Raw genomic sequence first — 25,662 nt, 5'->3', positions numbered from 1 at the left:
AGTTTTTCCCAGAGCACAGAACACCTCATTCTTGATCTTCACCCTGAACTCCTTTCAGGGCCGTTGGAAGTCAGCAGTTGCAGTGGCCATGATAGAACCGCTGTAGATGTAGATGGCAAGTGTCAATCTTCAGTTGGCAAAGCCCCTTTTTGCTCACAAACTTGACCACGACTTTGAGGGGGGCATTTCATGACCATTTTATCCCATGGTGCTGAGAATGTCCATTCTCAGGTTTGGCAAAGATTTTGTCGACCGGCCTCTCAATGTGCTGTTACTGGATTAGGCCATAAAACAGTATCTAAAATTCTCTGGACCACCTGTCTTACTAGCCTCTTGGTCCAGGAAAACATTCCCTCTTGTTGCTTTTTCTCATATCTAGAGTTACACTGTCATCATCATCGATTTCATAAGGAACTATATATTATTCTATCAGAGGCCTCAGTCACACATCTGGCACTGTAAGAAATAGCAATTCTGTAAAACAGGTGAAATACAAAGAACGTAGCCAGCAGTATTAGTCAAGTCACAAGTAAGACCTAAGAGCTTCTATAAGATGTAGCCCAGTATATCTCAGGTCATCTGACTTAGTCTACTCTGTAAGAATCTTTATCTTTCAGGGAAATTATACATTGGCACCACCATCTATAAGGCACACAGCCCAGTTTTCTAGTGTTACTAGACTGATTATCTTTAGTATGATTTAATTGTTTTTAACACAGAGGAGACTTTAAACCTAAATTACCATAGCCTAGTGTTATCTATATAAATCTATCTCATAATTGTGGGAGATTTCTTTTTCTTTTGTTAAAACCTTTTTTTGTTGCTCTGATTGAGCTTGAGGAATAGAAAAAGGCTCAAATTTATAGCCAGAGTCAGAGTAGGCATTATTAATTGGCCCAGTAAGGGGATCCCATCTGGTAGTATCATAGTAACCTGAATATGACTATAATTTTTCCAAGTAAATTTCTTCAGGGCCAACCAGTTAGAGTCTTGTAGTAGAGAAATTTACCAAGGTAACCCAGAGCTAGACACATATAATTGGCCACAAACCCAACAATTGGATTGATTTTTAAAACTAGCATAGTATCAGGCCTATGATAGAAAAGCATTTGATTTATATACAAAGGTCTAAGAAGTCAAGAGAACACTATAAACAATCATACGAATCAGGTCCGGTATCTTGGACAAGCTGTCTACCTCTGATGTCGTTGTCTTCTCATCCTGGTGTACTGTAGTTTTTCTTGTTTGAGCATCATTTTAAGGTGAGATCAGGTCAGCTGTCTTCTCTATAGACCAATCCAGTGTAGGGGCCTTTGGAAATGGGAATTAATCTAAGAGTTAATTTCCCTTCAGTTTTATTCTGTATGAGCTAGTTAAGAGTACCTGATAAAAAGTCTTTCCATCCAGGTTGGAGACAGTCTCTTAAATTATGTCTTTTTTCAGTCCTGGTTGCAGGTCATGAGGCATCTGATCTTCGTCCAAAGATAGATTACTGAGACAAGCTTCAGAAACAAACTTTTACATTAATATCACATAACAGAATTGATCATAGACTTTTTATTTTGCTGAAACACTTATAGGATCTCAGACTGAACTTTTAATATAAAACAGGACTGGGAAACTCACACCAAAGGCTTATCACAGATTTTGCCTAACAAATCTAGGTGAACTCTTTTCTTTTAAGGTCTCAAAAATTCCTTGAGATTTTTGTACCTGTTAGTGAGATAACCTTTTTAGCTCATTTGATAAACTTACTGGAAACTTAAGAGTTTTAAATTTCTGGAGGAGTCAGATAGAAAATACAATTGTCTTGTTTATAATGTGTAATTTTACCAAATTATTTTTATAATTAGTTTAAGAGGAAGGTTTTTTTCTGTTCCCGGAAAACACACAATTTAAACCTGTAATTTCTCAGATAGAAACCATAAAAGTTATAAGCATACTCGCTGGTTCATTCAGTCCTTTGTTAACTTTTGTGAAGTCATCAGGTTTTTCATCAGAATACCAAGACATATCAAAATGTTAAGAACTCTATATTTCTAGGATATCTGTATTAGTAACTTTTTATACATTATAACATGAGCGGATTTATTACTCATTTGATAATCTTTTTCGTGTAATTTAATCAACCAAATAAACAGTTTAATATCTCTCTTTGGGATGTTTCAGGGGCCCTCTGAAACACCCCAAAGTTAGCTAGATGTCAAAGAAACTTCAAAAGAATTCAATTTAGGAAGTTTTATCAAAAAGATCAATTAAAAGCTTTAGAACATTTGGTCAGATTCAGTCAATGTTGATGGGTGTATCATTTAGCTTGTTGATATGTCACAATGGGCGCAAATACCAAGGCTCAAGGTCTAGTGAAAGTCAGCTCCACCATCTTGGACCTAATTAGCTCTAACCAGTTTTCTTATGACCGTGTCATTTTAAACAAAATCTATTTATTTAACTAATTGTAATCTAATTTTAGAAAATCTTGATCATGCATAACTCTTTTTAGTATTTTTTTACTTTTTTTTTACTGAAAGCACACTTCCTGCTTTCCTTTAGCAGCCAAGAGCTAACTTTTATATTAGCATTTTATAGATTGGTGAGCATAAATACCAGTGATAATTTCTAAAACCCTTGCTTTTTTAAAACATTTTAGGATGGCATCAAACATTATTCATTTATAGTCCCAAATCTCTTTAGTTTTTCTGTAAAAAGAAATCAGTGTTTAGTAGTAAGTGTTTCAAAATCTTATTTCATTTGGAAATGACCTAATTATTTAATAGACTTTCAATACTTAGTTTAGCACAACCCTTAGAAATTCAAGTTACGCCAATCTGGGGAGACTATTGTAGACAGATATTTTTAAAGAATAATTATTCTTAATAGAGTTTATATATAAACTCATACCTCATTTACATTTTTTAGAAGTTTTTTCACTCGAGGTAATTTCTTTGTTGACAAACTTACAATAGGTATAATATTTAACTTATATTAAACCTAGGTACAATGAAAATATTCTACTTGATGTTAATTACTCTAAGACATGTCTATATTAGATAGGTCAACAAAAAACATTAATATCAGGTATTTAATACTGAATATTTCCCAGTTCACCTGAACCTGGAATTTATTGTTTAATTTAGAATTATTTGATTTGTAAGCGCTTACCTTTTCAAAGCCAATTAAATAGAGCTCATTTACAAATTAACCTAAAAATATTACCCAGAGACAAAAACATACCAAGACATATTTAGACAGACACACTCTAAGATCTAGCTTCATTTTCTAAGTTTGGTCATGAATTAGATATTACAATATAAAATTTACTAGTTTATAAAAAAAGCTGAAATAAATAACATTTTTAAAGGCTTTTTTCTTTTTTTTCTCAGTCTCAGGAGTTAGAGATGGTCTAGATAAGTGTTCCTGAGAGCCCTGGTCTCAAGGCACAGGGAAAGAAAATCAAGCTCTAACAAAATGGTGGCAGGTCTAAATGGTAGCCAAACAAAGCAAAATGGCCATCACAAATCACAACACAGCACAGAGTTAAAACACACATATAAACCTGGCAGTCCTCATCAGACACTCTCTTAAATACAAGAATACAGTCTCTCAGAAAACCTTTTATAGAGACACAAAACTTCAGATGTCTTCAAAGATTTCAAAAGGAGGAAAGGAAGCCAGGTTGAAAGAAGGGGGAGGAGGTGGGAAAGGGGGGCAAAAGGGGTGGCCTTACAGACGTCTCCTGCCACCTGCAGACACCCAGGCGTTACGGGACTTTTCCATGGGCTTCCAGAAAAGGGAGGACTGGAACTCGGCCCTACCAGAAACCAGACCAGAAAATTCGAGTTCTCTGCCAAGAGGAGGTGATCAGTCTCCAATCCTCAGCTCAAGCTGAGGCCCTTCGACCAGATTCCTGCGTCCAGGACCGGGGGACTAGAAAAACGGGAAGGATAGGAAGGGCTAAGGAGAGGAAAGAGAGAGGGAAGGGGAGGGAGGTCAATAAAGTCTCTTGTTCCTTACCGGTTGGGGCACTCTGGCCAGTTGTCCGCATCAGGAGGAGACCAGGGACAAAAGGGTCCCAGTTGCAGCCACTGGGTCTGGTCCATTGGCAGGCAAGCTGGCCCCTGAGTACCCCGAGTGGTCAGGATGTCAGTCTCAGCGAAGAAGATGTCCCTTCGTGGTCACCATTTGTTGCAGGAAGGGGGACCCCTTCCAGGGCCCGAAACTGGGCTCTTGTCTAACACTCGGAAATGAATTGTCCGAGGAGACACATGCTGACAAAGCAAGAGATTTTATTGGGAAAGGGCACCCAGGTGGAGAGCAGTAGGTAAGGGAACCCAGGAGAACTGCTCTGCCGCGTGGCTCGCAGTCTTGGGTTTTATGGTGATGGGATTAGTTTCCGGGTGGTCTTTGGCCAATCATTCTAATTCACAGTCTTTCCTGGTGGCACACACATCGCTCAGCCAAGATGGATGCTAGCAAGAGGGATTCTGGGAAGTGGACGGACAGGTAGTGTCTCCTCTCGATCTTTCCCGAACTCTTCCGATCTTTCCTGAACTCTTCCGGCTGGTGGTGGCCTATTAGTTCCGTATTCCTTATCAGGATCTCCTGCCATAAAACAACTCATGCAAATGGTTACTATGGTGCCTGGCCAGGGTGGGCGGTTTCAATCAGTGTGCTTCCCCTAACAATATGATTCAGTGACCAGTGTTTCACTTGTATCTTTTTCTGGAATCTTTAATCCACTGTGGGGTGCGTGCTCAGTCGTGTCCACATGGCCTGTAGCCCGCTAGACTCCTCTGTCCGTGGAATTTCCCAGGCAAGAATACTGGAGTGGGTTGCCATTTCCTTCTCCATTAATCCACTATACTTTAGTCATTATTGTGAGGTTGGGTGTATTTTTAATTTTTATGTTGCATGCTCCCCCCCCCCCCCCAATTTTAAAAGGTGGATTCCTGTTCAGAGCTTTGAGCACTTGGAATGCTAAAGTGTTATAAAGGAAAACCGGTTCTCTTCTCTACTGATACACCCCCCCCACCCCTACTGCCTGCTGAAGTGTTTGAGTAGGACTTCCTTTCTTGAATATATCAACTTTATGTCTTTAAGACATAATGTATGTCTAAAGACACAATATAGTCTTTAAGAATTTATGTGCTAAGTATGTTTAAAAGCAGTTGATAAGACCTTAAAATGGAAATGTTAGTAATAAATATAACTAGAATATCAGGTTCCTGTGTATTTTCTTCCAGATTTGTTTATGTCCTTAAGAAATAGTCAAGTCACAAGTTGTTGTGGTTGGAAAGTAACCTTTGGATCTAGGCTTATTCTGACTTGATTGTAGGTGAAATGTTCCACCGAAAGTATAAGCTCTATCTGTATGTTCAGAAGTATCTGTATGATCACCCAGTAGGCAGTTTTGTTCAGTGAATTATACCTTCCTTATTTTGTAATCACCAAGTTTGAATTGAGTTCCTTACCTGCTCTTGATCACATCAGTCCCATGTTTTATGCTACAGAGAAATGCTTCTATTTTAAATCTTTCTTTAGAATAAAAATATGTTCTTATGTGGAACACCAGCACCATGAAGTTTTGTTTTTCCTTCCACTCTAGAAACTCTGCTATAAAAAGTTTTAGTTCCTAAGTCAAAAATAATTTTTTCTTTTAACCGTAGTTACCATCTTGGGATAGTTCATCTGGATCCGTAATAGAAGACTTTACTGTTTCTGTAGGCATCAAAATATAAAGAATCTTCTTCTTGAATTATATTTTGTTTGCATAATTCTTATTTAAAGCACCTTTTTTCTTGATTTTATGAAAATATGCTCACTAAAAAAAAAAACAACAACAACTTTAAAATAGTAGAAAGTATAACTAAAGGAAGCAATCCCTCAGTCTTCATGCCACATCTGGTTGAGTAGTTCCCTTAGTGGTTACGGCGACTTCCTTCTGCACCAGCAGTACAGGAGAGCTCTTGTCTCCCTGGGCTTTCCCAGCATTGTCATCATTAAAACTTGCCATGCACATTTGTTTTAGGGGAAGATACAATTTCGTTCATATCGACTTTTTATTTATCTGTAAGTCAGTAGTGATAAGAGCAGAAATCTGAATCTTGTTAGTAAAACTTTGTTAATAAATTTGATTTATAGAGAGGGGAAACCACCTTTTTTTCAAATGTGTAATGTTACTGTCTAATCTTTCAAGGATAGAAATCTAAAGAGCAGATTAATTCAATCATTTATTAAATAAGTATTTATTTCTGATTTTCCATGTGCCAGACACTGTCTGGGTATAGCAACAAAACAGATATCTGCATTCTTACATCTCAGGTAAAGTATAGTAGATGACTTTCTGTGCTATAGAAAAAAATGAAGGAAAAATAAGACTGTGGCTGTGGGGGCAGGGGATGACATCTTTAAAGGTGTCAGGGAAGGCCTCACAGAGCTGGTGATTATTAGGGAAAGCCCCACAATGGTGAGGTTGTGTGCCAAGAGAATATCTGGGGAAAGAGTTATCCAGGTAGGATAAAGGGCAAGTACAAAGCCCTAAGGCAGGAACGAGCGTACTCTGAGAAACAGCAGCAGAGACGAGCAGTGTGGCTGGAACACACAGAGCTCCAGAGGACATAATTGGAGATGAGGCAAGAGAGGTAATGAGGTCCAGATTGTGCAGGGCCTTTGCAGTTATTGTAAGGACTTTGGCTTTTATTCATAGTGAGATGGAAGTCATTGGAGGTTTCATCCATGATTAAACTAAAAAGGTAATGGCAAAAAATACTTAGGTTCAAAAGTTTTTTTTTGTTTCTTATAATTCAGGTATTAACTAATGGCTCCTGGTGAGCAGTCATACAAAAATTTAAACATTTGTGCCAGTACTTAAAATTTCCCAGAAATACAAATCTTAAGTATTACATTTAAATTCAGAGAAAGGAAGTATAATAGGAAAGCCTGTCTATTGATATTCATTCCTGGGTGGCCCTGCTTTATTACCGAGTTCTTATCCTGAGTTATCTTGCAAAAAAAGTCAAGGATGTATTCTGTGGAAGACCGTGTATTCACCCTTAGACATTGGAGAAGATATATGCATACCATATGTACTCTTATTTTATTTTAATGCCTTGTATAACCACCATTTATACCTATAAATACCATTGCTGGCACCCAGAAGAAGCTTGTTGTGTTGTAGATCATAGCCCCATCTAGATCCTAGCCCCTACCACTGCTCAGAGGTATCACTGATCTGACATTTGTAGTAGTAGATTCTTCTTTGTGATTTCACCAAGTACGATTCATTGCAGACCAATATAACTTAGTTTTGTCTGTTTTTGAACTTTATATAATTAAATGGAATAATACCACATGTGTTCTTTTATGTCTTCTTTCAGAACCTAACTATATGTTTGTAAAGTTCATCTGTGTTGTTATGTAGAACCATAATTTAATTGCCATATATGTATTGCTGTCATGAACGTATCACAGTTTGTGCACTGTTCTGTTGACATTTTTAGTTGTTAGTAGCATTGCTGCTGTGAATGTTCTCATTTATGTGTGCTGATGGACATGTGCAGGACTTTCTCTGGGCCATATTTGGGGGTGGAATTGTTGGATCTTTAGTTAGGGGCTTCCCAGGTGGTGCAAGAATAAACTTGATTTCTAAAATGGTTGTACTAATTTGTCTTTCTACACACAGAACAGGGTGAAAGTGTTCCTGTTCCTTCTAGTCCTTATCACTATTGTCAGACTCTTAAATTTTGCCTGTCCACTAGGCCTAAAAGTGTGCATTCTAATTAACTGAGAAACCAAAACCTTAAACACAGTTGGTGTTCAGTAAATATCTGCTAGATGAATTTGACCTGACTCTTGCTATTTTAAATCTTCTAGTCATGACTTGTCCTCTTTTAGATTCAGTAGTTTAGTATGGTTTTTGGTGAGGGCTCAAATCAACTGCTGATAGTAACTAGACTTGGTTAACCAAAATAAGAGGAGCTTGTTTGTACCAGGGTAGCAGTTAAAGATAGCATTTACATTTTCAGGAAAAGATTCTGTTTTTTAGGAATCACCCACAATGTATGCAGTATTTCCTTTTCTCATAAAAAGGAAGATAGCACCAGAATTTTCTGCCTTGCTTATGTTCCCAGAAGCCTAGGAACCATTTTTATCCCTGATTTTGAGTGACTTTGTAGGATATGGTAGATTATTTAGGGTGGTGGTGGTGGTGGTTAGCTAAGATATCTCACCGGTCTTCAATAGCAACCTCAGTGTAGCAGCTGTTTATTAAAACCATAGGATGCATAGCTTTGTTTATTTTTATTTTTATTTATTTTTTTATTTTTTTTTCCATAGCTTTATTTAAATGCATCTTGCTTCAGTGTAATTGATCCACAGAGCACTTTTTATAAAGGGTATTTTACATAAAAACTTGATAGTAATTCTTTCAGCAGTTTGTGAAGTTGCTGGCAAAAAATGATTGCTTTTATAATTGCTTTTATAAATGATTGCTCTTATAAATGTTGACATGGGGCAAGCCACCTATTTCATTATTGCTGTATTCATAGGCCAGTTCATTAGAAGAATTAACTTGAATTTTTCTGACTTTAATTTCTAAGTATAATCTTTTTGAGAGATGACTAGAAGCTAGAGCACTCAGAACTAGTGATGAGATACAAGAATGGTAATTTTTGACTAGTAAATCCTAGCTAATGTATCACTTGCTTTTGTAAAATTTTCTCTTTTCAGAATAGCCTAAGTAAGTAAAGACTTGTATGAGATTCAGAATCGTAGGTCTGATTCATCATCTCTATTTCCCACAGAGATTTCCTGTTAGACAAGACAAATTAGAGTCTTCCTACTGACTTGGTGAGTTTTTACATAGTTTTATTTTAAACATAGTTTAAGATCATGAGGACAGAAGTGGAATGAAATGCATAGAAGTATTTATCATGACTGTAAAAGATACACATCTTGAGTGCAATCTACTATCTCATTTCAGTGCAAATAGTATGTAAAGGTGGAAGTCATACAAGGTGAGCATGTAAGTTTTTTTTTTTTTAATGAGCATTACAATAAGTGTTAAACATTTTTCATAACTGGTTTCAAAAGAGGTTTTATTCTAAATATTCTTTCCTGGAGTAAACCAGAGTTATTTATTCAGGTCTTCTCTGGTAACTGCTATATATAGGGTAAGGTTTTACACTAATTATGGAGATGAGAAAAGATGTTTGGATTTAAAATTTTAATTAATGGTTGATAATACATGATCTGGACATTTTTAGAGTAAGATTATTTTTCTCCCTAGAAAAGATCTTCAGAGAAATTTGAATTATAGCTTATAAAAGGGAGATACCTTAAAGCAATTCATGGGCTTCATTTTACTCTATATATAAGAAGTTTGATTTTGAGCAAATTGTCTTTGTGTATGTACTTTAAAACTCATCTCTCTATGTGTAACTTAGATATTTCTACCATTCTAGCGACCATCTTGAAAATTTTGCTTGTGGCATGAGATTCTTACCTCAAATGTTTATGTATGTTTTTATACAGTTTTATTGGATAAAATAAGTGTTATTGCAGTTTAATCTTTTTGATTCTGCCAAATCATCAGGAGCCAGGAAATTGTGTTCAGACAGACATTTTAACTTTGACCTGTTTTGTCTGCCTGTGTGGTTTTACTTTTTCCTTGCGTCATGAATTTTGGAATGAACGCTTCAAACCGAGAACTTCCTGCTCATCCTTTGTCCTATTTAGTTTAGTTAAAACCTTACCATTACCACAGAAATTGGCTTATTTTTAAGAACTTTAGAAAGGAGAATTTATTTTTTGCAGGTGGTTTTAGGTAGGGAACATGGATCCATCAGATTTCTCTACTTAATACCACACTTGAAGAAAATTAAAGCATACGTATACCTCAGTATCTCTTTTGTAGTTACAGAGAGGTCTAGATGTCTCTCATAAAAAGTTTCCAGAGAATACTGAATTCTATACTACTAGATAGTAGTTGTTCAGTTGCTAAGTCGTGTCCAACTCTGCAAACTCATGGACTGTATGTAGCACACCAGGCTTCCTTGTCCTTTGTTATCTCCTGGAGTTTGTTCAGATTCATGTCCATTGAGTTGGTGATGGCTATTTAACCATCATGTTCTCTGCCATCCCCTTCTCCTTTTTCCTTAAATCTTTCTCAATATCAGAATCTTTTCCAAGAAGTTGGCTCTTTGCATCAGGTGGCCAAAGTATTAGAGTGTCAGCATCAGTCCTTCCAATGAATATTGAGAGTTGATTTCCTTTAGGATTGGCTGGTTTGATGTCCTTGGGGGGACATCAAGGGACTCTCAAGAGTCTTCTCTGGCACCACAGTTCCAAAGCATCAATTCTTTGGTGTTCAGCCTTCTTTATGGTCCAACTCTCACATCTGTACATGATTAAATAGCTTTGCTATGTGGATGTTTGTTGGCAAAGTGATGTCTCTGTTTTTTAATACACTGTGTAGGTTTGTCATAGCTGTCCTCCCAAAGAGCAAGTATCCTTTAATTTCATGACTGCGGTCATTGTCTGCAGTGCTAGATAGTATGTAGTAGTAAATGCTGAAGAGAATTGGTTGCCCTTGTAGTAGACCAAATCCTCTGGAGCAGGTGGGTCTTTTCAGCTTCTGAATTAATGAATTTATCCCAAATTGTATACCCTAAGGGCAGTTTAGAATTTCTTCTTTGGTGTGCATTCTTTGGCCCCTTCTCTAGCAAGATTGTGTTAGCAAGAAATATTTTTAAATGTTTTGACTAAAACATTGGTGGGCAAAGAGAACTGCTTGTTGAATTTGGCTTCTATAAAAGCCAGAGGACCCTGTGAGGTTATGCAACCTCTGCCTATTTGTTTCATAAAATGACTCTTTAGTTTTTTAATTCATTACGGATTGGACATGCTTAAATTGTATTAAGGCCAAGCCACTCATCTATTTGCTGTTTGAGTTTATAAGATTCTTCATAGTTGTAGTTGAGGGGAGAAGGTGAAAAACTGTAACTTCTCAAATCTCAAAAAAGCTTTGGGCATATAATTATATAATAGTCTCTTAACCATAAGGTTTTGTACCTCTTCTTCCTCTTCCTTCTTCTTTTTTAAAATTCTGTTCCAGCTCTTGTTTTAGACTAAATTTTCTCAACCTAGAAGTCTTTGATAACATGTGGGTTGTGTTAAAATCTTCATTTTTCCTAAGTTTGCTCTTTGTGGCCCTAGAGATTTTTGCCCAAGCCATTCAGTGGAATCAACACATTGTTATTATTATTTGTGAAAAGAGAAAAGTTGCTGATTGTTTGGTTCTGCCTATATAACTTCATTTCTAAAGGTGTTTTCCTTTGGAACCGAGATCCGCTTTGAAGTGAAATATAGCCCCTTTATAGTCAGATTTGTTTGCTGATTTGAATTCATGTCTTTCTATTTTAGCCATCTCCCAAATAATGGATTTTGAAAGTGATGTGTGGAGAAGCTTAATCTGATGAACACTATCTGCCTTTTTCTTTTAAAGCAGTTGGAGGAAGTCGGCTTTTTTGTTTGTTTGTTTTGTATTTTATCCTTGCAGGGGTTTAGTAATTAACAACACCAGCACATCACCTGATGAAAGAACCCAGACTTTGTGAAACCTGTGCTTGTTGCACTCATGGTTTATTCTGCAGGATCCTCCATTCAAGTGGAGACAGGAATTTTTTTTTTTCTTTTACGTTGTTACGTAGATGTAGTTATTTGTGCCTGAATTAAAAAGCAAAACAAAAACCCAAGAAGTCTTTTTAAGTTCTAAGGAGATGAAGTCCTGCAAGACTGTTGAGTGTCACCTACCTCTTTCCAGGGCAGATCTCTGCATTTGGAGCAGAGCATGCCCTCCCTGGGGGGCTTCCCAGGTGACGCTAGTGGTAAAGAACTCACTTACCAATTCAGGAGACATTAGAGATGTGGGTTCGATCCCTGGGTGGGGAAGATCTCCTGGAGGAGGGCATGGCAGCCCACTCCAGTATTCTTACCTGGAGAATCCTGTGGACCGAGGAACCTGATGGGTCCATAGGGTCGAAGAGTCCGATATGACTGAAGCAACTTAGCATGCACCACACACATGCTCTCCCTGGACATATTTTTCAGGTAGGGGATTATGCTAATATGTCTATATCAACTTCTCTTACATAATGGATAGTTTTTGGGTAGAGGGAATGATTCCCTAGCCCTTAACTTAAATTGGCAATCAATTTTTTTGTTCTTTGATTTTTTTTTCTAACTGGAAAAGTTGCATCCAGATTGAGAATTATTCTGTATTTTAACCTTTGAGCTGGCTGCTGAGGTCTCCTTGGGGACAAGGACACTTTGTAGTTATTTATAACCTATAGGGAAGGGCAGTAAGACTGTAAACAGCCAGCACATGCTGAGGTTGGGAGTCAGTGGGAGCAGTCTATTGTTTATTCCTTTGCTTTCAATGACTTGAAATTCTTTCATGTATCTTCTTGTTCATCTTCATTTTGACTTTGGATGAGCCTTACTAGCCAGGCTATTTCTGTAAAAGTCTTATCTCATAACACACTGAGCAGAAGAAAAAAATAGCCTTTTTATGTTCAAAAGCATAGCTAACCCTCACAGTCATTTCAGAGTCCATGCTTGCCTAAGAGATCTGTAAACTGGGAAAACCTTAATGGTATTGACATGCATATGTAATACTATACTTGTTTCTGAGTTTTCCTTATATGCAACAAATATACAAGCAGTTGAACTCTTGGTTAGATAAATATTGACTATGGTAGAAAATAGGTTCTGCATCATAGCCTGGTATAGAAAAAACTTAGTAATATATCTGGACGTGTTTTAAAAGTGGATGTGTCTATCTCTGTGTCTCTCTCTGTATGTTTGTTTCTATACACATGTTTGCACATACATATATTTAATGTTAATTATCATTTCTCTACATGTCAGTTTTAAGGGAATCAAACCCTATGTCAGACATGAGAATTATAGATCAATTCTAAGTAAATGCTAATAATCTACCTCATTTTTATCCATATATGGGAATTTTATTGTATAGAATTTAACTTGGAATAACTGAGAGGTCTAGCATGAGTTTCTGACAGCTGCTATAATGATACTTTCAGGATTAACTTATACTGGAAGATTTGTTTATCTTATTTGTTGTGGGTTCAGGAACTTCCCATTTAGCCCTGCACATTTCTCTTTTTTTCTCAACTTTTCTTGGATTTTTTTTTTTTTTAATCAAAGAAGAATGTAGTTTTGGAATGTATTAAATTAGTTCTTTAACACTGAAGATGAACCATTAGTTTTGTTTTGTTTTTTGTAATGTAATTGCTTTACACTGCTGTATTAGTTTCTGTAGCACAATGAAATTCATCAGCTGTATGTATACATGTATCCCTTCCCTCTTGGACCTCCCTCCCGCCCCCTCCACTTACCCCCTAGGCCATCACTGAGCACTGAGCTGACTGCCTGTGCTACGCAGCAGCTTCCCACAGCTGTTTTACACATGGCAGCGTGTATGTGTCAGTCTTCATCTCCCAATGCGTCTCACCCTCCTTTTACCTCCGTGTGTCCACGTGTCCAGTCTCTATGTCTGTGCCTCTGGTCCTGCCCTGGAAATAGGTTCATCAGTACCATGTTTCTGGATTCCACATATATGCATTAATACATGATGTTTTTCTCTTTCTGACTTACTTCACCTTGTATGACAGACTCTGGGTCCATCCACATTTCTACCAGCCACCCAGTTGTGAGTAGTATTCCATTGTATATATGTGCCTCATCTTCTTCATCCATTCTTCTGTAGATGGACATCTAGGTTGTTTCCATATCCTGAAAGTGAAAATGTTAGTCAAGGCTGACTCTTTGCGACCCCATGGGCTGTAGTCCATCAGTCTCCTCTGTCCATGGGATTCTCCAGGCAGGGGTATGGAGTAGGTTGCCGTTCCTTCTCTAGGGGATCTTCCCAACCCAGAGATTGAACCTGGGTCTCCCACATTGCAGCCGGATTCTTGACCATCTGAGTCACCGTGTCCTGGCTGTTGTAAATAGTGCTGCAGTGAACGTTGGGGTACATGGGCCATTTGGTGGAGTACATTGTACATATATATATTTTTTACATGTGTCATTTTAAATTATGGTTTTCTCAGAGTATATGCCCAGGCTTAGTTGCACTGCGACATATGGAATCTTAGTTCCCCATCAGGGAATGAACCCTCATCCCCTGCTTTGGAAGGCAGATTCTTAACCACTGGACCACCAGGGAAGTCCCTAAAATATTTTGTTTTAAAAGTATGCTTGGATTCCTGTAGCTGTTATTCATTCAGCAACTCCTATTAACTAGAGCTCATTAAAGAAAAATATGATCCCAAAAGACAGTAGTCTAGTTAGTCAGTAGCAATTTCATTGAACAAATATTTATTGAATACCTATTATGATACCATTTTAGGCATAGGGGAATGCTGTTCTCTCATTGTGCTTTAACTTCTTAGTGGGAGAGACAGTAGACAAGTGAAAATATAAAAACAAGGCAATTTCAGATAGTGGTACTAAAAAAATGTGAGTTCGTTTACTGAATTTGTGAGTCTTCCTTGTTTTGTAAAGTAAGTTCATTTGTATCATTTCTTTTTAGATTCCACATGTAAGGGGTGTCATAGGATATTTCTCCTCTGTCTGATTGAACTCATGGTTGCCAGGGGAAGGGATAGTTAGGGACTTTGGGAGGGTCATCTACACACTGCTGTGCTTAAAATGGATAACTAACAAAAGCTATTGTATAACACATGCAACTCTGCTCAATGTTATGTGCCAGCCTGGATGGGAAGGGGATTTGGGGGAGAATGGATGCATGTATATGTATGGTACTACCACAATGTTGTTAATTGACCATATCCCCAATACAAGATAAAAACTTTAAAGTTAAAAAAAAAAAAAGAAATGTAAACAGGGTAATGTGATGAAAGAGGCTATAAGTAAGGACTGCTTCTGAACCCGTGGTCAGGGATGACCTGTCTGTGGATACTACATTTGACAGGACACCTAAATGATAAGAAGAAGCCAGCTGTGAAAAAATATGAGGGAAGAAAGAGCTTTCCAGGCTGAGGAAAGAGCCTGATGTGTTCACCAGATAAACTAAAGGCCTGAGTAACTAAAGCCTGATGACAGAAGAGTAAGTGTTAGGTGAGGTCAAGAGATATACTGAAGCTTTGGCCATCATGACAAAAGGCAGATTTTATTTGGATAACAATGGAAGCCACTGAACAATTCGTCTTGTTTCTCGTAAGGGTCTGATTTATAAGCCCTCTTATACCTTAGAGGAATTAATTGTACAGTCTGCTAATTCTCTTTAAGATATTTTTATTCACTATTTGAAAAGGTAATATAGTCACATGGTTCAAAATTCAGTAAGTACAAAAGGGAACATAATGGAAATTCTCCTTCCCATGCAAGTACCAGTTTCCTTCCTTGGAAGTAGCCAGTGTCCCTAGAGTCTTGTATAGCTTTACAGAGATATTTTATACACACACACTAAATATTTTTGCATGTTTAGATAGAAGGAGCTTCCCCATTCCTTTTTAAAATAAATATTATTATTACATTGTCTATACCATAATTTATTTAACCAATCCCCTGCTGATGGACTTTCAGGTTATTTCCTTTTTTTAAGTTGTTGTGATTGCAAATAGTGCCACATTGAAAAACCTTTTATATTTGTCATATTAAATATATCAGTAGGATAAATTTCTATATGTGGAACTGTTAGATCAAAGGGTATTTGTATTTCTAATTCATTTTAATATATATTTCCCTTCGTGAAGTTTATAACAGTCTATACTCCAATCAGAAATACTCTCCTTACCCTAGGCAGGTGTTATCAAACATTTTAATCTTTGCAGAGTCACTGGGTGAATTAATGTGTGGTTTACTCTGCATTTATCCATTATAAATGAGAGTTGAAATTGTTTTCACATATTTAAGAGCCATTGATATTTACTTGTCTGTAAACCATTGGCTGTTCTTTGCCTATTTTTCTGTTAGGCTGTTGATTTTTTTCTTCTTGCTCTTTAGAGTCACTCAATTCTAAATCTCTGTGTTATAGAATTGAAAAAAAAAAAAAAAAACCACTACAATATTGTAAAGAAATTAGCCTCCAACTAATAAAAATAAATGAAAAAAAAAAAAAGAAGGAGAAAAAAAATACAGTGTTACATGTCAGTTATATCTCAGTTTTGTTAAAAAAGCAGTCATCTTTAACTTGTAAATTTTAGGAAGCGTGTACCTGACGTGAAACACGAGAAACCCATCTTCCTTTGCTGATTGAAATCTCTCTTGATTGCCCCTAAGAAGTGTCTCTAAGTTTTTTTTAAAAAGTGCATTTAAATAAATAAAAATAAAAAGTGCATTTAGTGTTTTGTTAGACTACACTGAGGGCTTCCCTGGTGGCTCAGATGGTACAGAATCCACCTGCAATGCAAGAGACCTGGGCTTGATCCCTGAGTTGGGAAGATTTGCTCTAGGAGGGCATGTCAACCCACTCCAGTATTCTTGCCTGGAGAATCCCTGTGGACAGAGGAGCCTGACTGGCTACAGTCCATAGGGTCTCAAAGAGTCAGACATGACTGAACGACTAAGCACAGCACCGACTAGACTGAACTGCAAAAAGTTTACTCATAACAAATATTCAAAAGTCATTCAAACCTTGCAGCAGAGGAAATCAGTATGACCTGTAATTTATAGGGTAATGAGAAAGAAGATATTACCTCCTGGGCTGTACATGATTGAGCATATGTAACAGAAGAAATACAGACACTCCTTTGAGGTCCCAAAAGTTTCTTAAAAATGAATATACCCAAGTCTTTCTATAGTTTTGTGTGTGTGTGTCAACAGTCTTTTTGGCATCTTCTGTTTTGGAAAATGCAGACGTCTCTCAAGTTTAAAATAGTTAACGACATTGGGATTTTTCCTTACTTGGAAACTGTACCAGGCTTTAAACCATGAAAAAAAAAGTTACAGGTTTTTAAAAAGTCCCTAAAAAACTATGCTTTGGCAAGAAGCCATATTCCCAGCCTTCTAGCTTGTGCATGTTTATGTATTAAACCATATGAAATTGCCAATTTTTGACTATCTTTGGCCTACAAAAACAATGATTCAGTCTAGTATCTGCATAATTTTATCCTGTAATTTTAAGACTGATGGATATAAAGATACCATATATGTGATATGCCTGTATTAATTGTTTGTTTTTAAAAAAAATTCTCTGGAAGATGGGATCAGATTGAAGATGGAAGAATACTTATTAGGAATAAAAGATTTAAAAACTGCACAAGCTATCAGGAGAATGGATATGTGTATATGTATGGGTGATTCCCTTTGCTGTTCACCTGAAATTATCACTTATTAGCATTGATAATTTCCCCTGAAATTATCACTTATTAGCATTGTTTGTTAATCAGCTAAACCCCAATACAAAATAAAAAGTTTTTTAAGAAAACCCTTAAGGGTTGAATCCCTTTTCCACTACAAAGAAAGACAGAAAGCAAGCTGCACAAGCCGTCTATGTAGCATTTTGCAGAGCACGTCTAGCCTAGCTCTGGCCTGTCTCTGGCGTGTGCCACAGGTTAAACTATTGGGATGTTTCTTTCTATTATACGGGGAATTCATCTTCTCTCCTGGAAGTATCCTGATTACATAAGAGTTCAGTTCGAATTACTGATTTATGGTTTCACAATGAAGGGAAAAATAACCAATCTTTTTCATCTTATAGAATGAAGATACTCTCAGAAGAGGTGTAGACTCATAGGTCAGGATTTAATAGAGTGAACAGGAAAATAAATGGTGGTATATTACAGATAGGGCTTCCCAGTTGGCTCTAGTGGTAAATAACGCGGCTGCCACTGCAGGAGACATAAGAGACTTGGGTTGGATCCCTGGGTCGGGAAAATCCCCTGGGAGAAGGAAATGGCAACCCACTCCAGTATTCTTGCCTGGAAAATCCATGGACAGAGGAGCCTGGTAGGCTACAGTCCATAGGACCGCAGACTGAAGCGACTAAGCACACATATAACAGATACGTTCAGCCTCCGAGTTGTCAGCATACGGGGAAGTTTGCTAAGCTTTGGAAAATAAATTTCTCGTTAGAGAACTTGCGAAGTCTTGTTTCAACTTGTTTGAAGCCAGGAACAGTATATGTTGATGCTTGTTGTCTTTCTCTTAAAGATTCTCAAACCATGACCCTCAAATAGACCTCCTCTTTTCTAAAATTGTTTTTCTGCTGGGCGTCTGTGGAAATTGGCATGTAGTCCTGAAGAGTTCATGTACCACCAGGCTACTTTGCTGATGAACATGTGTTTGCACATGGTGCCTACTCTGAGTGAAATTAATTAGACTTGTGCTATCCTAGTCAATTTCCCTCCCAGCCAGTTGTGTGGTTAGAGCTCCTTAGAGTCTAAAACTGATTCTCTAGTTCTACTGACTGCTGGGTTGGACATTTTTAAACAATTGGAAGATGGGTGGGTGATATTATTTAAAAAAACAAACAAACAAAAAAAAACCCACAGACTTGTGTACAGAATAAATGAGAAACAAAAAAGATAGGAAAAAATGGCCAAGACAAGTTGTACTTTATTTTCTGGTTGTAATAATGGACCATAGCTCTGTAGCAACAGTTAATCCATTAAAATAAGCTGGCTTTTAAACTTGTCTTTTTCTTAGGCTTAGAGAATTCCTAAATTATTAATTGTTAGATAAGTTTGAAGTATTTTTTAAACTTGAACAATAAACTCAAATTAGTATTTTATGATCCATCAATAGAGAGCTAAGCCTGCACCTCACACCCATAGAGCCAAGTTTTATGCTCCTAACTAACATGTAAAATTCACATCTTCATTGCCAGCCTGCCCAAAAGATAGTTTTAATTGGGAATTTTGAAATTCCATTCTGGTTCCTACTGGCAGTAATGGTAACTGGATTTATAAAACTGCCTAAGGTGCATTTACTACTAGATAAATAAATGGGCTTCCCTGGTGACTCGGATGGTAAAGAATCTACCTGCAATGCAGAAGATACCCCAGTTCCATCCCTGGATCCAGGAGGATCCTTTGAAGAAGGGAATGGCCACCCATTCCAATATTCTTGCCTGGAGAATTCCCTGGACCGAGAAGCCTGGCAGGCTGCAGCCCATGGGGTGAGAATGTGTTTTCCATCAAATGCAAGCCTATCTTGAACACAGGTCTCTTTTCTTGATATTATCATGAAATCTTGAATTGCATAAACCAGGGAGGCCCAAAGACCATTGCAGTGCTTAGTTTGCTGGCTTAAGTAAAATAGCACATCATGTGTATAAATCTTAACTTCATCTGTTATTACATGGGATATTTTAATTATAAACACATGTAGGATAGTGTTAAAACCAGTAGGGACTCTGGTAATACTAGTGGTATTACTCTGTGAGGGTGCCCTATGTCTTATTAATACTCTTCCATGCTTATTACTTAAGTAGCTACTGAATGCGTATGAGTTGAGTGATTTGGGGGCAGGGGAAAGTTATTCATTTATACCTCTTTCTATGAAGGATTTGAGGCAGTTTCCGGAAATACTTAACATATCAAAGAGTAAAATAAACAGTTTAATGACTTATAGCAAAATTAGTAACAGTGTTAAGAAAATAATAAAGCCATAGTACAGTAATAATATGAGCTATATAGAATATAGAATGAGCCATGTGAGCCTATAGTTTCAAGACAAATTTGTCTCAGAGCTTCATAGTAGTCAAGCACAGAGGACAACACAGTCATTTAGAAGATTCGTATTGTCTGTCCCTAACTAAAAATAAACCAGGAGTTTGGGAAAGAAATTTCTCCCCTGTATATTGTAAACTAGACAATGTATGATATAATGAAATAAATATATCCTTTTTATGCTATTCCTACAATTAATATATTTTAAAGATAAAGTAGAACAGTACAAAGGATATTATACACAACAGTAGTTGTCATCCCAAATTAAATGACATTTGTATTGTCATATTTGCCTTAGGTTGTCCTAATTTTAAAAGAAACATGAGAGATCAACTTGAAATGTCTTACATTCTTTTCCCAGCTTCATTCTTTCTTGCTCCCCCATCCTGAATCTGCTACATAGCTTGTCAGTGAATTTTTTTCACTTCTACTGTATGCATTAAAACTCAGTGTTCAAAAAACTAAGATAATGGCATCCGGTCCCATCACTTCATGGCAAATAGATGGGGAAACAATGACAGACTTTATTTTCTTGGCCTCCAAAATCACTGCAGATGGTGACTGGAGCCATGAAATTAAAAGACGCTTGCTCCTTGGAAGGAAGGTTATGACCAACCTAGTGAAGTGAAGTGAAGTCACTCAGTCATGTCTGACTCTTTGCGACCCTATGGACTGAAGCCTACCAGGCTCCTCCATCCATGGGATTGCATATTAAAAAGCAGAGACATTACTGATAAAGGTCCATCTAGTCAAAGTTATGGTTTTTCCAGTAGTCATGTATGGATGTGAGTTGGACCATAAAGAAAGCTGAACACCGAAGAATTGGTGCTCTTGAACTGTGGTGTTGGAGAAGACTCTTGAGTCCCTTGGACTGCAGGGAGATCCAACCAGTCCATCCTAAAGGAGATCAGTCCTGGATATTCATTGGACAGATTGATGCTCAAGCTGAAACTCCAGTCCTTTGGCCACTTGATGCAAAGAACTGACTCATTTGAAAATACCATGATGCTGGGAAAGATTGAAGGCAGAAGGAGAAGAGGATGACAGAGGAGGAGATGGTTGGATGACATCACCAACCCAATGCACATGAGTTTGAGCAAACTCCGGGAGTTGGTGACGGACAGAGAAGCCTGGAGTGCTGCAGTCCATGGGGTCGCAAAGAGTCAAGACACAACTGAGTGACTGAACTGAACTGTATGCAAATATCTGTAAATAATATATAAATCTTAAATCTGTGTAAATAATGTACTGCACAAGACATTCCAAAACTCTTTTTTCATTAGTATTGTGTTTGATCTCATCTCCATGGTGCAGTTCATTGCCTTTAAATCCTGAAATAGTTTTCCATTGTATGGAAATAACCCAATTTAGTAACCTATTTCCCTCCTACTGGATTTTTAGTTTGTTTATAACTGCCACATTGAACGACCTTGTCCATGTCTTCTTGTGCCTATGTGCAGTTTTTCTAGGGCAGTGGTTCTCAAAATGATCCAGGACCAGCACATCAGGGTCACCTGGGAACTGGTTCAGTTCAGTTCAGTCCCTCAGTCGTGTCTGACTCTTTGTGACCCCATGGATCACAGCACGCCAGGCCTCCCTCTCCATCACCAACTCCTGGAATTTACCCAAACTCATGTCCGTTGAGTCGGTGATGCCATCCAACCATCTCATCCTCTGTCGTCCCCTTCTCCTCCTGCCCTCAATCTTTCCCAGCATCAGGGTCTTTTCAAATGAGTCAATCTTGAGCATCACGTGGCCAAAGGATTGGAATTTCAGCTTCAACGTCAGTCCTTCCAATGAACACTCAGGACTGATCTCCTTTAAGATGGACTAGTTGGATCTCCTTGCAGTCCAAGGGACTCTCAAGAGTCTTCTCCAACACCACAGTTCAAAAGCATCAATTCTTCGGTGCTCAGCTTTCTTTATAATCCAACTCTCACATCCATACATGACTACTGGAAAAACCATAGCTTTGACTAGATGGACGTTTATTGGCATAGTAATGTCTCTGCTTTTTAATATGCTATCTAGGTTGGTCATAATCTTTCCAAGGAGTAAAGTGAAAGTGAAGTCTCTCAGTCGTGTCCGACTCTTTGCAACCCCATGCACTGTAGCCTACCAGGTTCCACCGTCCATGGAATTTTCCAGGCAAGAATACTGGAGTGGGTTGCCATTTCCTTCTCCAAGGAGTAAGCATCTTTTAATTTAATGGCTGCAGTCACCATCTGCAGTGATTTTGGAGCCCAAGAAAAGTAAGTCTGCCACTGTTTCCACTGTTTCCCCAGCTATTTGCCATGAAGTTATGGGACCGGATGCCATGATCTTAGTTTTCTGAATGTTGAGCTTTAAGCCAACTTTTTCACTCTCCTCTTTCACTTTCGTCAAGAGGCTCTTTAGTTCTTCTTCACTTTCTGCCATAAGGGTGGTATCATCTGCATATCTGAGGTTATTGGTATTTCTTCGTGCAGTCTTGATTCCAGCTTGTGCTTCATCCAGCCCAGCATTTCTCATGATGTACTCTGCATATAAGTTAAATAAGCAAGCTGACAATATACAGTCTTGACATACTCCTTCCCCTATTTGGAACTAGTCTGTTGTTCCATGTCCAGACTTGTTAGAAATAGAAATTCTTGGACCTATTCCAAACCTGATAGGTATACAGTGTTTAGTAACAGCTATTTTATTTACTTTTTGTGGCTGGTATTTTTATAGGATAGTTGGTCTTTTTCTTATTTATTTTGTAGAAACAATTTATGTATTACTTCTTATATAGCTAACTCTTTGCCATGTATTGTAAGCTTTGTTTGTTTTTTGCTTTGTTCATAGTACTTAAAAATTGTATTCACTGCTGTTTTTGATGTCTTTTATGTTTAGAAAGACCCTGGAGGGGAGAATTTTGAGTTGGATTTGGTTTGCTACTGGGACACCCTGTTGAGATGTGTAGCAATTATTTAGGAATGGTCTGAGGCTTATGAGAGAGGTCAGAGTTGGAGATGTGGGAAACATTTATATAAAGACAGAAATTTGACACTGTTGTGGATAAAATTACCACAAAAGAGAATGTAGTTTGAGAAAATGATTCAAGATTAAACCATGGGAACAACAGTGAAGTAAGAGAATCCAATAAAAGATATTGAGGAATGATCAGAAAACAGAGAAGGCAAGGAGAAGAATCTGGAAAATCAGACACTGGTGAAGTGTAACAAGAGAGATTGTTAATGCTACGTAGAAAGGAACACATCTAAGAGAGGGGTGAATGTTGCCCTTCAAGAGAGCAGCTAACAATGGGTTAAGAAATAGAGGACTATTCTTCTCTTTTCAAATTTATTTTTAATTGGAGGATAATTGCTTGACAATACTGTGTTGGTTTCTGCCATATATCAACATAAATCAGCCATAGGTATACATAGGTCCCCTCCTCGTGAACCTCCCTCCCAAGGACTATTCTTATTAATAAGTTTGCACTGAAGTGTAGAAGATAAGACAGTAGTTGGAAAGGTAACAAAGTTATTTTCCTGTAGGAGTATTTGTATTTGTACCCCCAAGGGAAGGAGGCAGTAGCAAACCTGTATGTGATGTTCACCATGCTGTCTTCTCTTTAGGAATTCGCTCAGTCATGTCCGACTCTTTGTGACTCCATGGTCTGTAGCCCACCAGGCTCCTCTGTCCATGGAATTTTCTAGGCAAAAATACTGGAGTGGGTTGCCATTTCCTTCCGTGTCTTCTGTGTCTCCTGCATTGCAGGCATATTTACCTGTTGAGCCATCAAGGGAGCCCCTACTTTAAGTACCCTTTGAGTAAAGGGTACTCAATTGGTAAGATAATATTAATTATCTTATAATTATATAAATTATATGTTATATAAATAATTAGTTTTGTGCAGAAAATTAAAACAGGATTTTATCTTTGTGATGAGGAGACTGCCTTAGGTTAGGTGAGACTGCCTTAGGTTAGGTGATCTTCTCTGAGGTCAACATTGAATGCTAAGCAGTCATTTGAATGATAACTGCAATGCATTCCAGGCAGGAGACAAAGTTTCCAGTCTCTGGAAGGTCAAATGGAAGTAGTAGGATAGTATGCTAATAAAATTCTCTTGCTTCTTGCATCAACCAGGGTGAAGAAACAATAGAAGTTTTTGTCCCCTGACTTCGGAAATCTTGTTTAACCTTCAAACTGGCGATGTCAAGGGTTCCAAGTCCTCCACCTCCGGCAGAAATGTCGAGTGGCCCTGTAGCTGAGAGCTGGTGCTACACACAGGTAGGTGCTTCTTGGGAGGATTTTGGTGGACAAAAGGAATCAGGTTTCTTTTCTATGTTGACTTTCCTGCTTTCTCTGAGTCATACATTTCAAATAGGTAAAGTACATGTCATCTTTCCGTTCCTTGGTTTTCTACGAGGAATCTGAATGGCCTAGGCCGCTGTTTTTCACAGGAGGTTGAAGGAGAGAAATCTTTGAAACTAGACCTAGTCTCTACATCTTCCTTGATGGTAATGTGTGACTCTGTTGAGCAACTCAGGGGGAAGCTAGGTTTGAGATTTGCAACCCCAGGCAGTGGTGTCAATATCTAAATCATTAAACACTGCTCTGAGCAGAGGTTCATTTTAGGTGTGGCTTAATCACATGCTTTCCCAACATTGTCTGTGCTTTTCTCACTTTCCATCCAATATTTCTCAGAAACTGAAAAGAAAAGCAGTGGAAGCAGTTGATCACTGTGAGATTTCTTAAAATGTAGACGAGGGATGGAAAAGGATGAGCCTCTATGCTGGCTGAACAGTGCTATCTTCTTATGGGATTATGCAAAGGGAGGGAGGGGGAAATTATCTGATCTCCAGCCTGTTTTTCAGGTTGCTCACTTCCTATATAATTACTTCCTGGTTTTCTATCAACAGATCAAGGTAGTGAAATTCTCCTACATGTGGACCATCAATAACTTTAGCTTTTGCCGGGAGGAAATGGGTGAAGTCATTAAAAGTTCAACCTTTTCATCAGGAGCCAATGATAAACTGAAATGGTGAGGAAGAATACATTTAGCTGTAAAAATTTTTCTAAAAGTTGCCTGTTTTGCTTGGCTTCATGGAAGACTGTCTGGAACGTAAGATCCTTGATGGCAGGGACTTTGTTTTGTTCTTTATTCCCCAGTGTCTGATACATAACAGATGCTCACTGTATGTTTGTTGAATTAGTTCGGTGAGTGTTTCGGGGTCAGCAAGCTCAAATGGCTGTAGAGTAAAGTCAGTGAGTTAAGAGGGCCAGTATTGTAAATAATATCCGTACCTGGTGTGAGTGTTGACCACTTTGCAAACTAGTTAGTGTCCTAAAAGAAGTGGTGGCTACAGCTCCCCCTGACTATAGCCAGATGTGAATAAGGTCTGACCATTGCCAGATTCTTTGATTTTTCAAGAAAAACAGAAAATCTAGCTTTTATAATGTAATAGCTCTTGATTTTTAGATTGCCTGTTTTTTTGTTTTTTTTTTTAGTTCTCCCACTTTATTGCTACCAACCCATCTCCCTCCACCCTCGTGCACACATGCTCAGTCATGTAACCCCATGGACTGCAGCCCGCCAGGCTCCTCTGTCCATGGACTTTCCCAGACAAGAATACTGGAGTGGGTTGCCATTTCCTTCTCCAAGATTGCCTGTTTTTAAACAAAGGAGATTTATTTACTTGTAACTGGAATGCCCAGGGTATAGGATATCTTTTAAAGTAATTTGATCCCAGAGCCAGGCCAATGGTTAGATTAAGGACCCATCACTCTCTGTTCTGCCCTGCTCTCCACACTGTTTGACATCTCAAGATTAGCTTCCCTTGTGGTTGAAAGTTGACTGGCAGTAGCAATGGGCATCTTCCACTACCAACCAAGTCTTTAAACTTTCTCTGAACTGTGTGGCCAAGAATGTGTCAGAGTGCACTGATTGGTTTAGATCTAGGTTCCCTCAGTTGATCCC

The 25,662-nt window shown here is 38.0% G+C and overlaps 1 protein-coding gene across 3 annotated transcripts in view; it reads left to right on the top strand.

Annotated features, from left to right (window-relative positions):
- The window catches only part of LOC122443079 (speckle type BTB/POZ protein), an 83,351-nt gene that overhangs the window by 38,591 nt on the left and 19,098 nt on the right, over window positions 1-25,662 (top strand). Inside the window, exons 2-4 of one of the 3 annotated variants that reach the window (XM_043470894.1) lie at window positions 8,799-8,844; window positions 23,829-23,972; window positions 24,605-24,726. In XM_043470894.1, the coding sequence (XP_043326829.1) occupies window positions 23,895-23,972; window positions 24,605-24,726 (200 nt within the window). In that variant the 5' untranslated portion in view covers window positions 8,799-8,844; window positions 23,829-23,894. Of the gene's footprint in view, window positions 1-8,798; window positions 8,845-23,825; window positions 23,973-24,604; window positions 24,727-25,662 lie in introns of those variants that run through there. The other 2 variants (XM_043470907.1, XM_043470897.1) reach the window with 2 other exon arrangements.

The sequence above is a fragment of the Cervus canadensis genome, chromosome 1 (genome assembly GCF_019320065.1).
Source record: "Cervus canadensis isolate Bull #8, Minnesota chromosome 1, ASM1932006v1, whole genome shotgun sequence".
In the NCBI taxonomy this organism is placed as follows: domain Eukaryota; kingdom Metazoa; phylum Chordata; class Mammalia; order Artiodactyla; family Cervidae; genus Cervus; species Cervus canadensis.
Note: the sequence above shows the minus strand (reverse complement) of the source record. Positions and strands in the feature narration are given on the sequence as shown.